This window comes from Bufo bufo, chromosome 1 (genome assembly GCF_905171765.1).
Source record: "Bufo bufo chromosome 1, aBufBuf1.1, whole genome shotgun sequence".
NCBI classification, from domain to species: domain Eukaryota; kingdom Metazoa; phylum Chordata; class Amphibia; order Anura; family Bufonidae; genus Bufo; species Bufo bufo.
The window spans coordinates 262,300,690-262,317,232 of record NC_053389.1 but is presented as its reverse complement, the minus strand read 5'-3'; the positions used below and the strand labels follow the sequence as shown (position 1 = coordinate 262,317,232).

Below are 16,543 nucleotides of genomic sequence, written 5' to 3'. Positions count from 1 at the left end.
AAAATCTCACCATCAAACCCTCAGATAAGGGGGGTAATATTGTCTTGATGGACACTGATGACTACAGAAAGATGTGTAAGACCCTTCTCGATGACAAAGAGACATATGAGAGACTTGGGGGTGATCCTACAGCCGTCTATCAGAAAGATCTAATTGATATATTGCGACAGGCAAAGACTGATAATTTGATATCTGGGGATGAACTTGATTTTCTTTATAAGAAACACCCCATGGTAGCCACATTCTACAGCTTGCCTAAAGTTCATAAGGGGGGTACCCCGGTTAAAGGGCGCCCAATTGTGTCAGGCGTCAATAGCCTGACCCAAAATTTAGGAATCTATTTGGATCACATCCTGGCGCCTTTTGTGAAAGCACTGCCCTCATACCTGAGGGACACGAGTGACCTCCTTGGTCGACTAGAGGGAATCAGTCTAGAGGCGGATACATCATTAGCCTCAATTGACGTTGAGGCCCTCTATTCCTCAATACCCCACGATCTAGGTATGAGGGCAGTGCAATCATTTCTCCTCACTAGGGGACAACAGTTCTATCCACACAATGGCTTTGTCCTGCGACTGTTAAACTTTGTCCTGACGAGGAATTATTTTCTGTTTGACGGGGTCCTCTACCACCAGCTCAGGGGCACTGCGATGGGGAGTTCATGTGCCCCGTCGTATGCAAATTTGTTCCTGGGCTGGTGGGAGAGGACATTGGTCTTTGGTGACACTCCCATCATACACTCCCCATGCATCGTTACTTGGGCAAGGTTTATTGATGATGTCTTTGTTGTCTGGAAAGGGGGAGAGCGAGATTTCTGTGATTTCGTTAAAAATCTAAACGTGAATGACATCAACATGAGATTTACTTCAGTCTTTGAAAAGGACACCCTACCCTTTCTTGATATATTGATCTCAAGAGACAAGAAAGACGCACTACAAACAAGCACTTTTAGGAAACCCACCTCCACCAACTCACTCCTACACTGGAGTAGCCATCATCCCTTTCCCCTGAAGAAGGGAATACCGGTGGGACAGTACCTGCGCATTAGGAGGAACTGTTCCACCTGGGAAGCCTTTAAAGAACAGGCAAACGACTTGAGAAGTCGTTTTCGGGAGAGGGGTTACCCTGATAAAGTGCTTAAACTTGCCTTCAAGAGAGCATGTGAAAGTAAGCGAGAGGATCTCCTTCATCCGAAACCGAAAAAAACTGGGGATGGCTTTATACGCCTCATAGGCACGTTTGATGATGCCTCAAATGAAATCAAACAGATTTTGAGGAATCACTGGGAGGTCCTCCAAATCGACCCGGACATCAAAAAGGTGCTTCCTGAGCGGGTACAGGTCACATATCGTAGAGGCCTGAGCCTCAGGGACCGCCTAGTGCACAGCCACTACAGTGAGGCACGTGATCTTAAAGGGACATGGCTTCAGCGCCCGATCGGTTGCTTTCACTGTAGTGGCTGTGTGGCATGTCGATACGTTACACAGGGACGGTCATTCCGTGCTAACGTCACTGGTAAAACCTACCTAATTAAAGATTTTATTAATTGTCGCACTCAAGGAGTAATCTACAGAGTGAACTGTAGATGCGGCCTTGAATATATAGGGAAGACCACCCGTGAATTGCGACGAAGAGTGGGTGAACACCTTGGTGATGTGAGGAATGACAGAGATACGTCCCTGGCAAAACATGTCAACTTGATGCATGGAGGTGATGTGTCATTTTTGAAATTCATGGGAATTGAGACCGTTGTAAGACAACCCAGGGGGGGAGATTGGGACCGGAGGATTTTACAGAGAGAGACATGGTGGATCTTCCATCTCAAAACAGTTGTGCCTACGGGTCTAAACGAGCAACTGTCGTTCAGTTGTTATATAGATCCATAGTGTCTCTCCCTGACAACTGGACATACTATCCGACCATATCTTCCACCTCCTGTACCCACATAACATTAACAACAAATATGAACTGTAGGATAAAATAAGTTTCCTTTATTTTTAACTTGGTTTGGTTATTTACGGAGGATGAGCCCCCTTTTTCTTTAAAAGGGTGCGACAGCCACTGCTGGCAACGCTATTAATTTTGAGGAACTACCTTAGAAACTTCAAGATTCCACTACGTGAACTGCAAACTAGGCACACAGGTGGACACTATATTGTACTTAGGTGGTAACAAAGGTTGGGCCAAACTTGCCCTTTGACCCGATCTTTGCACCATAACACACCCGCCTCACACATGCGCAAGAGAGAGTGTTCGCCGTAGGATCAGTTACTAGTCAGACGGCCGGTTGCTGGGTTACCTGCTTTGTTTGGATCTCGGCTTCATTAATGAAGCTGGTTAGCCGGATGGTTGCCTGGCGACAGTACACGCCTCTATACACCGCATCATAGGAAGAGGTACGGTCATGTGAACTCAAGCCGAACAGCTGAGAGATCACAGGATGACGGCACGGCATGACGCTGAGGGGGCGTAGAGTAGGGGCGGGGCTACCTGGCTTTTTTAAACAACCCGCGAACGCGGCTCCATTGCCACTGCTACACGCGGGACGCCAAGGAGCACCTTCCACCTAGCGATATCTGGGAACGGTTGTCATTTAGAACTGGACAGATAAGTGTACCACGCTGACATACTTATTCATCATAGTGATTCAGTATGGCTCATATTTAGCACTGTACGGATCTTTAACCTATGCTGGGGGTTACAACTAGCATGGATCTGTTACACTGCAAACGAAATTGACACCTTGACTCATCGTTATTTATTTGTAATCTTATATGTGGTGTATTCACTATATTTGGATTCAAGTCACAGCAGTCTATGTATCTTGATAGACCGCTGCGATTAAGTGACACAGGATTGTTCATGACTCACTACCCGGTTTGTGACATATAACCGGATGGTGGTTGATATATAGTCTGGGTCTACACAGGACTCAATATCTGGAACTAGATACCATCCTGTGTCACTTGCTTTGGTTGGAAGAGGTACCCTTATATCAAGGAGCCTCTTGTATATAATTTTGTCCCCTGATGAATCAGACATCACTGAGGAAACGCGTCGGGACACTGTATCTATTCTGATTATTACCATCTATTTGTGGTTGACATTGACCAGGTTCTGCGATCCCTTACAACGGCATTGGCATCCAACCTGGAATCCAATCACTACGTCCATTTTGCCAACTTTTGTGCCCATACCCGATAGAGCAATTCATTTCATCAAAGGACCATCTATTCTGTCTATCGGGCCAAGCTGGGCAGTCCATCTTTAGGGAGGGCGAATGCAGGTATTTTGCATTAGATAGTGGTGTGACTTAGACAGACCAGGGACATCTAGGGTATAGTCCCAGCAGTGTGTCCCTCTGCCTTGGTACTCACGTACCCTTCACCCTATCTATTTCTTACGCTATCCCTGTTTATGGTTCCTTCCCGTCTCCGTCTATTTTTTCAGGAGACTAGTGTAACCAGTGGTTACGGATATATTCTCTTCTTTAGTGTCTATATTTGAGGGCCTATCTTTTTATTATTGACATAATTAAATGTTAAGTTTTAAACCAAATGAAATAAGCTACCCACAACCTGTTAATTTGTTCTTGATTAAAAGGGTTTAGCTCGCTATTTAGTGATTATAGCCTGACCCGCTGAAATACGGTTCTGTAAACTGAATTCAAATGTGATACAATTTAGCAAATCTCATCCACCCGCTTCGGACTTCTTCCGCACAGAAAACCGGCACGCTACGGACGCTCATTTGATTTGTCGTGGATTACACCACTTACAATGTAACAGATGTGAAATCCACAGCAAGATTTGCATGCAACTCATGTGGCTTTTGCTTTTAAATTTGCGGAGAGATCTGTGGTGGAAATGACATGCTCTAACCGTGTCACTGTCACCTGCACTGCTCTCTAGTACCAGGAAGGCACAAAAGCCTGAATTTAGCTTTATATGTGAATGGAGGAGAAAACCTGCAAGTATCCCATTGACCTTGCCAGCTTTGTGGCATCTTCATGGCACTTCGTTGTGCCTTTTTTATTGGAATTAATTGCGTTCCCGCCTGGTGGGTGAGTCAGGGCTGCGCGCAGTTGGCATTTCGTACTCTGGGCTATTTATAATCCTCTGTACAGCAAGACCCCGTCCCTTCTCCTCACTGTTGCTATGGCTGTTCGCTGGTGGCCTGGGGCGTTCTGCACATGTTTTTTGATAAGTAGGAAAAGCCACAGAGGCGGCTGTGTTGGTACCTGACAGCGGCGGGCAGGGTGACCCTGATCAGGGTGCAGGGATGTTCACCATTGTGCGTTCCCCGATGAATTGTGACTGCACGCGGCCTTCCCGGCAACTCATTAATCCCTCTTTTATTGTCAGTGCACTTTAATTTACAGCGTAAAACATTATGGCTTCAGGCCCAGGCGGCCGCAGCTCTTTTGTTTTACTTGTCTCTGCTATTGCAAGCGCTGCCTGTTCCGTGCACAGAGATCTGCAACTACAAGTCCCAGCATTCCACCGCCAGAACCGCGTTGGTAGTTTTCACAGCTGGAGAGCTATAGGTTGCTGACCTCTGCATAACACTGTATCCTTATTAACGTATAAGAGAATAAAAAAAGAAAGAAATGTGGATGACGGACACTTATGGGGGGATCTGTGGATGACGGACACTTATGGGGGGGATCTGTGGATGACGGACACTTATGGGGGGATCTGTGGATGACGAACACTTATGGGGGGATCTGTGGATGACGGACACTTATGGGGGGATCTGTGGAGGACTGACACTTATGGGGGGATCTGTGGAGGACTGACACTTATGGGGGGATCTGTGGATGACTGACACTTATGGGGGGGATCTGTGGATGACTGACACTTATGGGGGGATCTGTGGCTGGCACTGTTTATATATGTGCCATCCACAGACCCCCCACCCCATAACGGTGCCATCCACAGTGCCCCCCACAGCCCATAACTGTGCCATCCACAGATTCCGTGTGCCCGCCGCCGCCGTTTAAAGTTATTAAACATGCCCCCCTCACTCCTAATAGTACCGTATATCCGAATTTCTTCTGTATAATGCCGGCAGGTGGCGCAGGTACGTGACATCACTGAGGGACGCGCCGGCCGCCCGGCCTGCCTGCCGGCATTATACAGAAGTAATTCGCACATCCCAAAGGCCGGCCCTGAACGAGCCCCCCTTTACGGAGCCTGGCGCCCCACTATTTGAGAAGCACTGCTCTAGATCAACATGGTAGAATTAGAGGCTGAACTTGGTGGACCTGTGTCTGAGTTTATAGGGGGCTGCTTTTTTGGCCAGAGTGGAAAGCTGCTTACAAAGCGTGTCCCTCACACTGGAGTTCCTATCTGGTCTTGCACATGCAATCCTCTAATTTTAATTAGTGTTATGTATTTCTTAAAGGGGTATTCCCATCTCGGACATTACTGGCATATATGCAAATAATGTCAGACAGGTGCGGGTTTGTCCTCTGGTAGCTCCCATCTTCTATCCTCTCCTACCTCTAGAACGGGTCCCCATAGTGAAGAAGAGGGCACTGCGCAAGTGTGGCCACTCTCCATTCACCGCTATGGGAGTTCTGAAAATAGCCGAATGCTGGCTTGGCTATTTCCAGTGGTCCTATAGCAGTTAATAAAGAAGTGGCCATGCATGGGTGGTGTGCTCTGCATGGGACTTCTGGAAAAAGCAAAGAGGACTCTCTTGGCTATTTTCATAACTGCCATAGCAGTGAATTGAGAGAAAACCGTGCATGTGCAGTGTGCTCTCCTTCACTTTGAGGGCCTTGTTTTGAATATACAGGTAGGTGCAGGTTCAACCTCTGGGATCTGATCTTATCTGACACTTGGTTTCCTCACATTTTTACAGCTAATTGCTGATGGTATCAGCAGTTGGAGACTTTAAGATCAGCTAAAGCTGGATTTACACGGGTCGATCACTACTGCAATCCCTTGTCCTCATACAGAGTCATGGTTTCTGAGCAGCAGATCGCTAATTAGACACCACAATCTGCTGCCCAGAAGCCACGATCGGTGGTGCCTGTATGAAAGACAGCATCTCCCGATGAAAGAGCGTTTCGGTCGTTCACCAAGTCATCGGCGGCATGTTTACATGGCCAGATTGTCAGGAACGACCGTTTGTAGGAATGGTCGTTCCTGATAATCTGCCCGATTCTCAGGCCATGGAAATGCACTTTTAGGTCGCCTTCACAAGCGGCAGATTTTGGGACTGAAAATCCGTGACTGAATATCTGTTCCATTCACCTTAATGGGGCTTGCAGAAATCCATGTGCTTGCTGCCTTATTCAAATGAGGGGAACAGATTTTTAGTCATTGAAGTTCCCGCCACAAAATCTGCCACATGTGAAGGCACCCTATGAGGCCAACATCAGGAGTGGGTCATAAAAGAAGAGAATATATAAAGGGCAGATCTCCCTTTTTTTTTTTTTTTTTTATAAATCCACTCCTGATTTTGGCTGAACGTGGAGCAGCACCCTTATGCCAAAGAGACCCTTCTTAACAAGTAGGGACTGTCCAAAGTAGACAACCCCTTCAACTATTTCAACCCCTTCAACTATTTAACTGCAAATAGCCACCAAGATCTTCCATTGCTGTCCTTCAGCTGCCATCCTCCTTTCCCTGGCGCATGAAGCTGAACATGTTGTGGACTCGTATAACCTGTATCACCAACCCTCAGTTATATCCAAGCAGTAAATCTAGCCTACTTACCAACACTTAAATGCCAAAGCACAGGTCCTTTTCCACCCAGGAATGTCCCTTTTGATAGAAAATTCCAATTTTGCCTTCCATTGACTCTTGGAACGTATGATCCAGAGTTGTCAGCAGCTAAATTCCATAATACATTGTTGGAGGGTGAACATTTTGCATGGAGTACCCTTTTAGGCATAATCTGTGTTCAGAATCTGCTATTAAAACGTCTAAAATTAATGCCTCCTAAGCTTCATCCTCCATCTTTCATTCCTTTAATTCTCTACCATGATGTACCTAAATATCCTATAATTTACACAACGATATTAAGACCTTAACAGTGCTCTCCGCGTAGAGCATCTGAAGTGCTGAAAGGCTTAAATGTGTTAAAACCCAGATCAGGTGACTTAAGCCCTCTCAGCGGTTGATCTGAAGTCAATAGGATTTAATTAGGGGGAAGCTACATGAAAGCATGGTGAATATTGAGTCTTTCTACACACAAGTCTTTCCGGCATGAGCGTGCAGGTGTGCCAGCTTCACACTTTCTTTCTCTCCTGATTATTACCATTTTAATAATTTGCAGTAATTGGTAATCCGCAGCTCTGCTTTCTAGCTGCTGCAGTCATGATACCGCTCTTTTAGTATTAAGGTGTCCGTGCACATTAGAAATCTAAAAGTCCAGCACTGCGTCTTTAAAAACTTCAATCCTGTAGTCGGTTGCATTAAAATGGAATCATCCAATTCTCAGACAAATACATGTTGTCCTACCTATAGGTGGCTTTAGACCAGCCCAACGTTTCAGCAAATGCTTGTTTTCGACAATCTGCCCGTCGAAATAGGCAGCTGATCACCCAATGAACGAGCAAAACGCTCGTTCCTTGAGCGAAATGACTATTATCATTTCTGGGCGGCAGATCGTGCTGTCTAAAGAGCTATCTGCTGCCCAGAAACAATGCAGATGTATGGGATGAGCGATCGCAATAGTGACCGCTCGTCGATCTGCTGCTCGTCTGCCAGTGAAAATGCACCTTTAGTCATGGCGAGCTGTCAATGCATGGTGAGCTGCTTTAATGTCCATACATCTCAGACAGCTGTTAGCTGAATGCTTGATTGGCTGACACCAATAGACTTGCTTACTCCCCTTGGTGGTACATGTCTTCCCATTCCAAAGGATGGGGTTTCTGGTGGTAGAGTTGGGGCCCCCTCAGCTGGCCCTGCTGAAATCAATGGGTTTAACTGTGCAGTTACTGTTATAATACCTTCAAGAATGAATCTTTTCTGTATTTCTTAAAGGGGTTCCCTGGGAATTAAGAAAATGAAAATACTTAAATATTACTTTATTATAAATATATTCCCAAATACCTCTCGTTGTTTATAAAGGCTCGTTTTTTTTTCTGGCGTGCAATCTTTAGGGGAAATAAAATGGCCGCCGTCCTATTAGTTCACACAGAACCTGTCCTGATCACACAGGAGGACAAGTTACTTTACAACACTGAGGTAAAGAACTGCTGCTCATTACCCAAATCTCACCCTCCTCTCATGTCTCCTCATCACCTCCATTCCCACCGAGATTCATCTGTATTCAGGATCATGATTCCTGACAAGCAGAGAGGAGGATGAGGCAGCACTATCGCTCAATGTCCTCCTGTGTGATTAGGACAGGGTTTATCTGCACTGATAGGACGGCGGCCATTTTATATTCCCTAATGATTGCTCCCCAGACAAAATGAGACATTATAACTAATGAAAGATATTTGTAAATATATATATAATTTAAGTAATATTTAAGTATTTTAATTTTATTTTTTTTATTCTTGGAGAACCCCTTTAAAAAATTGCATTAAGTGTACTCTTTGGACATATTCACTGCTTTTAAAGGGCACATATCAACAAAATGCACCCGCAAAGTGGCCCCATGGTGCCAAGAAATGAACCCTATTGATATCCTCATTCCATGGTTTTACAGAGTCAAGTAGTAGGACATTCTCATGTGACCCTGTTTAATGGGCTGAGGGTAGGTTCACAGAGTTTTTGGAAGAGGTTTGAGGCAGGTTATATAGTTAAAGCCAGAAGTGGATCCAGCAGGAAGAAGTATAATTCCTTCCATTATATTTCCGATTCCTTTCTAATCCACTTCTGAGTTTGGCTGGAAAATCTTGCTCTTAGGCTACTCTCACACTTGCGTTTGGTGTGGATCCGTCATGGATCTGCACTAATGCATCCGTTTAGATAATACAACCGCATGCATCCGTTCAGAACGGATCCGTTTGTTTTATCTTTAACATAGCCAAAACGGATCCGTCTTGAACACCATTGAAAGTCAATGGAGGACGGATCAGTTTTCTATTGTGCCATATTGTGTCAGTGAAAACCCGTTTGGTTCCGATTCGTCAGACGGACACCAAAAACGCTGGTGTCTGCCTCCAAAGTGGGACGGAACGGAGACAAACTGATGCATTCTGAGCGGATCCTTTTCCATTCAGAATGCATTAGGGCAAAACTGATCCCTGAACGGATCTCACAAACGGAAACCAAAACGCCAGTGTGAAAGTAGCCTTACTTGAATTTAAGCACATAAAGTTTAGGGATTATAAACATTTAGCTTTTTGTGTCCCGTATAAAAGGCAATTCTAAAAAAATAATAAGCCATTAATTATCATGTGTCTAGTCATAGGACTAAGAAAAGATTGTCTTATTAGAGCTCTACAGATTCTGTCACCGCTTCATAATATGTAAATGTGTAAAGGTAGCAAGTGGCTCATTATGAACATTGACTTTTCAGTTGCCCTTTAATTCTGGCACCCAAATGAGGGGCAGCACATGCACTGATATCAGGCAGCTGTCTAGACAGCCACTGCATTTTAGCTCCAAAGTGATTTCTAGGTCAGGGACCCTCTCTAGATCGAGCACTGACACCTTAGTAGATGCTATTAAAATTTGACAGCCGACTGCTGTTGTTCCTAACTGGATCTGGAAATGTTGAGCAGGGAGTACCTTGTAATTACTGAATAAATATGGGAACATTACTCAGATGGGTTGGTAGCTTTTCACCCATGGCCAATCTTAGTCATGCACCAGGGTGGGCTTGTGGGACAGACTGTCCGTTTTTGCTTGTAAAAATGTTCGCTAGTTCAGTCTGGCGACGTAGTGAAGTGAGCTACAGTATAATCATTCTCTCTGGGATTTTAAAGGGACAGTAAGTACTTTTAATAATTACTAAAGGGAGGGGAAAACGTAGTTGGTTTGTAGGCTTAAGTGTAGTAAACATCTGTCTGGAGCAAACTTTTGTTCCTCACCTCTTGTGCTTCTCCATCTTTATTTGGGGACTGTGTAGACCAGGGCTGGCCAACCTGCGACTCTCCAGCTGTTGGAAAACTACAACTCCCAGCATGCCCAGACAGCCTACAGCAAGGCATGGTGGGAGTTGTAGTTTTACAACAGCTGGAGAGCCGCAGGTTGGCCATCCTTGGTATAGACCTTAGCTAAGTGGTTGAGCTCTATTGCAGAGGAGCAGTGGGGGAAGGAATTTAAACTGGTTAGTTAGGATCCCCTCACCCAGCATGGTTGATTTACTACAAGAAGCATGCTCATTGAGTTTCTTCACCCTGGGTTAGTTTGCTGACCTTCAGGTCTGAGGCTTATTTCCGACTGGGCTGCAGATGAGGTTGTGTATGCTGCTTCAGCCTATGACTGGCCTCCGCTGTGACGTGTCCCCAAGTGTCACGTGACCCAGCAGTGATGTCCCATTTGGGGACATGTCACCACTTTGGCCAGTTATTGGCTGCAGCAGTGTACATGACCCGGTTCACAGCCTGGCTGGAAGTCAACGCGCCCTGGGACCTGAAGTTTGACGAAGACATCGAGGGCTCGGGAACAGCGCGTTGGGGAGTACGTGGATATGATCCTTGTATTAGGTCAACCATGCGTATTCAAAACCAGCGGGATCCTGGACAACCCATTTAATGCTGCAGCAGCTGCATCAAAGCAATAATGCCTGTACATGCGTCTATGACGCTTGTTCAGGCGATTTTACTCCCTGGAAAAAGTCTAAGGCGTACCAATACGTCTTAGACTTTTCCCCCACATTCATCAGCGCTGTGAATGGCACGATCCGCGCAGCGATGCTGCCTGTGCCTGAAATAACCAATAACCAAGCTCCTTACAGCAAGGAGCTTTGTTATTGGTTGAGTATTGGCGCGCCAGAGTGATACAGGTCGGCTGCAGGCAGGGGAAGCCGGCGGGAGCTGGAAGGAGGAGGCGCCGGCTCCCAGGGGTGGCTGTAGTAAGGAGAGCGGGGCACACTGCCTAAGGACCCTGGCAAACATGACAGGGCTGCTGGAGAGCCAAGGAAACCGGCCTTGTCAGTCTTCAAGTAAGTGATTCCTCCCTCCCCCAATCATGGTTCCATACAGTCTCCCAGTTCTCGCCTAAACCCCCCCCCCCCCCCCTTCCTGTCACCCCCACTGGTGACCCTGCGTCCCCTGTGACTGTCACCCCACAGGGAAGAAGCTGAACAGACTCTGCCGACTATGATGGGATCCGTTCAGTTTCCGTTTGGGATCCTGTCTTTTTACAAGGCTTTTTTGTCTGGTCTCTTAACAGAATCTGCAGCAGAGGCTCCAAACGCAGATGTGAGCAAGTGTGGGCCTATGTAATATGTATTTTAATTAATGTAACTTTCGTACTCCCCCTCAGGTAAAAATACTCCTCACAAATGGTCAGAGGAATATTTTTACTCTTCTGGAAAAAACGTAGTGCGACCTGATCAAAGCTAAAAACAATAGCTGCCTCCACTAATGTGGAATAGAGGCTCTGCGCCATTTTATGGGGTTTAACAGGGCGGCCCATACAACTATACCGTGGAGGAGCTGTGTACATGGATGTGGTTTGTGATTCTGCACTGCTCAGTTGTATAATGTGGATGTTGAGAGTTGTACTTGTTTCTTCATGCTTCCACAGTGTAAACAGTGATTATAAGGTTGGCTGCCATTCCAGCGCTCAGCCTTTTCTTTCACCCCGGGAAACAATTGTTCTGTACAGTGCACAGCCATAGTGTTCTGTGCTGTCGCTTTCATTCAATGTATGTACAGGATGCAGGGGAGCAGGGTGACCTCAATTCTGTGTCCTCCGAACACCTTAAAGGAGGTTTAGCTAAACATCCATAAGATCACATTGATTGCCCTAAATTTTCCTCTAGATTCACTGGGGGTGTGAACTGTTTACTTGCATGCACACAATGATGAGATAAGAGATTCATGTACCGATCCGACATTTCATAATGATCCTACTATTACGGATCACTGGTTATAAAGATTGTTAATGGTTGACATTCTTAAAGGACTTGTCCACTCAGGATGACCTCTTTCCATATGACTTATTTGGATATGGGCATAATAAAGGGTTGTCCTACTTTTGGGACTCTCCTCGGTTAGCCACAGTGGAGAGTTGTACCCAGACTTATTCCAGTGTCTATCCTTAGGGCTGTATTGGACCTGCAGATAAAGCAGACGATTGTCAGGAAGGAAGCGCTCCTTTCTGACTATTGCCTGCTTGTTAGTGGAGGAGACCGCTACTATTACATGCAGTGATCTCCTTCACACTATGGGGAGGAGAGATCAGTAATGCCATCGCTTGTCCCCTTACAGAATCATCATTTGCTGGCAGCGGAGCGTGATTAGACAGCACAGTCTGCTGCCGGCCAATGATGATTTTTGTGCCTACATAAAAGATGCGTTTACCCGATGAGTTCGTTCATCGGGTAATCGGCGACACCTTTGCACAGGCAGATCATCGCTAATGAGTGTTCCTATGAACGCTTGTTGGCATTTGGCAATGATCTGGCAGACCCTCGGCTAGTGTAATACTGCCCTAAGGCAAGAACCATACTTTCTAAGACCTCTATGGAGTAAATCTCATTAGTACTACTGTGATACATTTCTTCTGCCTAAATTGCTGTGTAGTGTAGTATATCCTTAAAGGGGTTTTGCTATCCCATACAATAGGGGCATATCTCTAGGATATGTCCCCATTGTCAGATAGGTGCGGGTCGCACCTCTGGGACCCGCACCTACAACGAGAACGGAGCGGGGAAATAAATGGAGGGTGCACTGCGCATGTGAAGCCGCCCTCCATTCATTTTAATGGGGCTGCTGAAAATAGCCGAGTGCTCCCATTCACTTGTATGGGGGCAGCGGGGAGCAGCGCTTTGTGGTGGACAGACACCAGGAATCCCGGGGTCCTCCAGCCACAGCTCTTCCCACTCCGTTCTCCTTGCAGGTGCGGGTCCCAGAGGTGGGACCAGCACCTATCAGACAATGGGGGCATATCCTAGCGATATGCCCCCATTGTATGTGATGAGAATACCCCTTTAAGGTTTGGAAAGCTGGAGATCAACCAGTAATGGTAGTCATTTTAACTTCATCTAATCGCATCTTGGCTGATTTCCAAAAAAGATGGGCTGCAGCCCTCATATAAGTAACTAAACTACATTGGCTCTACTCAGGGATATTCATTGCCAAAAGTTGTTGACCGGAGACGAAAGAGTTTGGTATAATTTTGGAAATTAGTCCAAGGTCACAGTCCAGCGATGAGATCTTTTGACTTAATTTTTTGGGTCAATCTTCTCTTTGTAGTAAAAGGTAATGGTGACATATTGTGGGTACGTCATACAGATCCCATTTAAATTTTTGGAAAAGTCCTTTATAAAAGTAAGACTGTTCCATCACTAATTATTAGAATAGTAAACCTTCTTTCTCTCCCCAGGTACTGACTGTCTAGTGAAGAGAAGATCACAGATCATTCGCCATTGGACTTAACTCTGCTTTCCTTCTTCAGAAGTCATGTCTGGAAATTACGACGATGCAGTTGGGGTTGAAGTGTCCAGTGACAGCTTCTGGGAGGTAAAGATTTTGGCAGTATTTTTAGCCAATATCTTCGTTGTTTTCCTCCAGGGTTATTTAAGCATAGTTCTGGACTGAGGCTCCTTAAACCTCCCAGAGGAGGTGATTGTGATGGTATAAAACAACCTTCGGCTCTCCAGCTGTTGTAAAACTACAGTTCCCACCATGCCCTGCTGTAGGCAGTCTTTGCATGCGGGAGCTGTCGTTTTGCAACAGCTGGAGAGCCGAAGGTTAGCCATCCCTGGTCTAAAATCACCTCCAAATGGCGATTTAAATGTATAAAATTACAAGTTGTATTAAATTTGTTGTTGGAATGGAATGAACCGTTATATGTTTGAATGTAAGAATGATGTATGTAAATGATAACAATAATTAAGTGAAAGAAATCCTTTATTGGGGGAAAACTGTACAATTGAAAGGAGGCTGTAGTTAGCTGTTGGATGGCCTCTAGCCTTGATACAAGATGAGATACAGATTCTAGATGGTATCCTGCGGCACATTTGCTCACAGACGTTGTAGCTGGGCCCGTAGATCCTGCACACTTATAGGTTACTGAATCTGGCATCCCAGCTGGTCCCATAAATGCTCGATTTATTATCCTGCTGAAAAATGCCAGTTAGAAGCCTTGACATAACAGGCAACACATGGCCGCAAGATGTCCTGCACGTATAGCAGAGCTGTTAGTGTCCCATGTTATGTATCATAACTAGGGGTGATTGACTGTTTTAGGGTACTTTCACAATAGCGGCAAGGAACTCCGGCAGGCTGTTCCGGCGGGTGAACAGCCTGTAGGATCCGTGCTGCTGCTAGTGCACGCGTGCCGCCGGACTAACGCTCCGGCCCCATTGACTATATGGGGCCGGCCGGAGTTCCGGCAACAGCACGGCAAACATGCCATGAGACGGCATGTCTCCTCATCCACATAGCTTTCCCTGCGTAAACTCTGCTCCACTTCTGCTCTGACATAAAATGTATGGCATTTGTACTCAAGGTGGCGTGACACGTGACATGCTACTGTGTGTGAGGTGAATGTACCATAGGGAACCTTTACCATTCACTACTGTTATGAGATGAGATCTAACCTTCCAGGACATTCTTTGCTACCACAAGTCGTCTTTTATGTCACCTATGTCTGGTACTGAGAGCTTCCTGTAAGATAAACATACAAGTATAATTACTCATCGGGGAAGCTACAGTGTGACCACACGTTTCGATACATTGCGTTTTCCTCCAGAGCAAGAGACACTCTTGGTAGCGGCTCTCTGTTATGGCTATATCAGAGGGAGCGTCCAAGCTTCCTCTTTATGATGTCCATATGGCCTAATTTGGTATTTGGAAAGCGGTTGTTCTACTGGATGCTCAATGTACTTCTAGGTGCCTTTGCTGCTGTAGAACAGAGGTCCCAAAGTGTACCATGATAATGGAGCGGAAGTGTGCATGCAAGACTATCACATTCACTTTCTATAGGACTGCGCTTTTTAAGCATTTCCACTTTGTCTTCAGAGTTTTGGTTTCAGCCTCTGTTTTTTTTTTTTATTATTATTATTTTTTATTTGCAATATAGGCTTTCTTGGGTCTAATTGCCTACTTGATGCTTTGGGTTAGTTAAAATTTGCTGAGCTGTGTTCCCTTGTCTCTTTGCATTGTTTTAGCGGGGAAACCATGACGTGAAGTCATCTGGAAGTTCTGTAGGAAACTTGTAACAATTAAAGTGAGTCATAGAAGGCTGGGATTCTGCCCCGAGAGGAACTTATTAGCAAGTGAACGGAAGCTTTCCCATGTCCTGGAAAATAGCTGTATTACTACAAATCAAGGCAGTGGTCTGCACCGTGTGAGTCTACAGCATGATGGGCAGTTGTAGCTTGGCACGAGTTAGTGTGCGTACAGGTTGGAGATCCCAGATGTAAAGAGCTTAGTGCTTTGTTTTACACCTTTGCAGCTTTTTCTGAGGATTCTGGTCTTCTTCTGCAGTGTTAGATCAGTGGGTGGATTGCGGAACCACACTTGGTTTTGGCAATTCCCCCCCCCCCCCATTTTCTAACTTCCTCCACTGTGCCCTCCATCAAAATGAATGAAACATTTGGGGTTGTGTCAAACACAGCTTTTTTTAAAATTTATTTTTTGTGGCAGTTGTAGGAAGGCGCAAGGGACTGTCGTTGACGGAAGGTATGTGTCACCGAGGTTCCTGGCCTCGATGGAGTAAGAGCCAGTTTTCATGTGTGAGCAGCAGTTGCTGTTTAACACCTTGCTATTTAGTATAGCTGTGATAGCTGATCTGGGATGGCTCTTACTGGGGGTAGCAAAAGTGCTGGGTGGGTGACTACTCCCCATGTTCCAGGCCGGGTTTTGAGAGGCCTATAGAAAACAGCCAGCAGTGTCAGGTGGTGGTGATGATCTCTCTCTGACATTGGAGCTCTGGCAATCTCTTTGGAATCTTAGCCTTGTGCCAGGCTGGAGGCCTTGATCCCGGAGGACTGCTGTGTCCTGTGTTATGCCGACCGGGTGTGGATTAACACTCAGGATAAAAGCATTGGATAAGCCAGGTGTCTCCTGGCAATGCCCTGGAGATGGTGGACCTAGTAGAGCGCTACAAGGCTACTTTGAATCTTAAGGAGGGTTCTTTCGGAAGGGTGGCAGTCAAACCCTATAAATCTCCACCCCAGACTCTGGGACTTGTGCCAACCAAACCCGCCTGGGATGTACCCCCTATGGACCCGGCTCAGATGGTCTGTTGGCGGTGTCTGGAACCTGGCCATGTACGAGCTGACTGTCCCCATCAGGTGGAACCTACGGACACGAACTATGGCTTCCGTCAGTCGTTATATGCCAGGAAGGTGTGTGCAGCAGGCACCCCAAAAACTCTAAATCACTTGTGGCAGGTGGAAGTGGGAGACAATCCAGTGGAGGCTCTGCTGGACTCAGGGAATCTAGTGTCCC

General features: G+C 46.0%; 1 protein-coding gene across 3 annotated transcripts in view; it reads left to right on the top strand.

Moving 5' to 3' along the window:
• PACSIN2 (protein kinase C and casein kinase substrate in neurons 2) overlaps positions 1-16,543 on the top strand; it is a 148,007-nt gene that overhangs the window by 82,427 nt on the left and 49,037 nt on the right. For all 3 annotated transcript variants that reach the window (XM_040439170.1, XM_040439168.1, XM_040439169.1), the window contains exon 2: positions 13,470-13,606. In XM_040439170.1, the coding sequence (XP_040295104.1) occupies positions 13,547-13,606 (60 nt within the window). In that variant the 5' untranslated portion in view covers positions 13,470-13,546. The remainder of the gene's footprint in view (positions 1-13,469; positions 13,607-16,543) is intronic.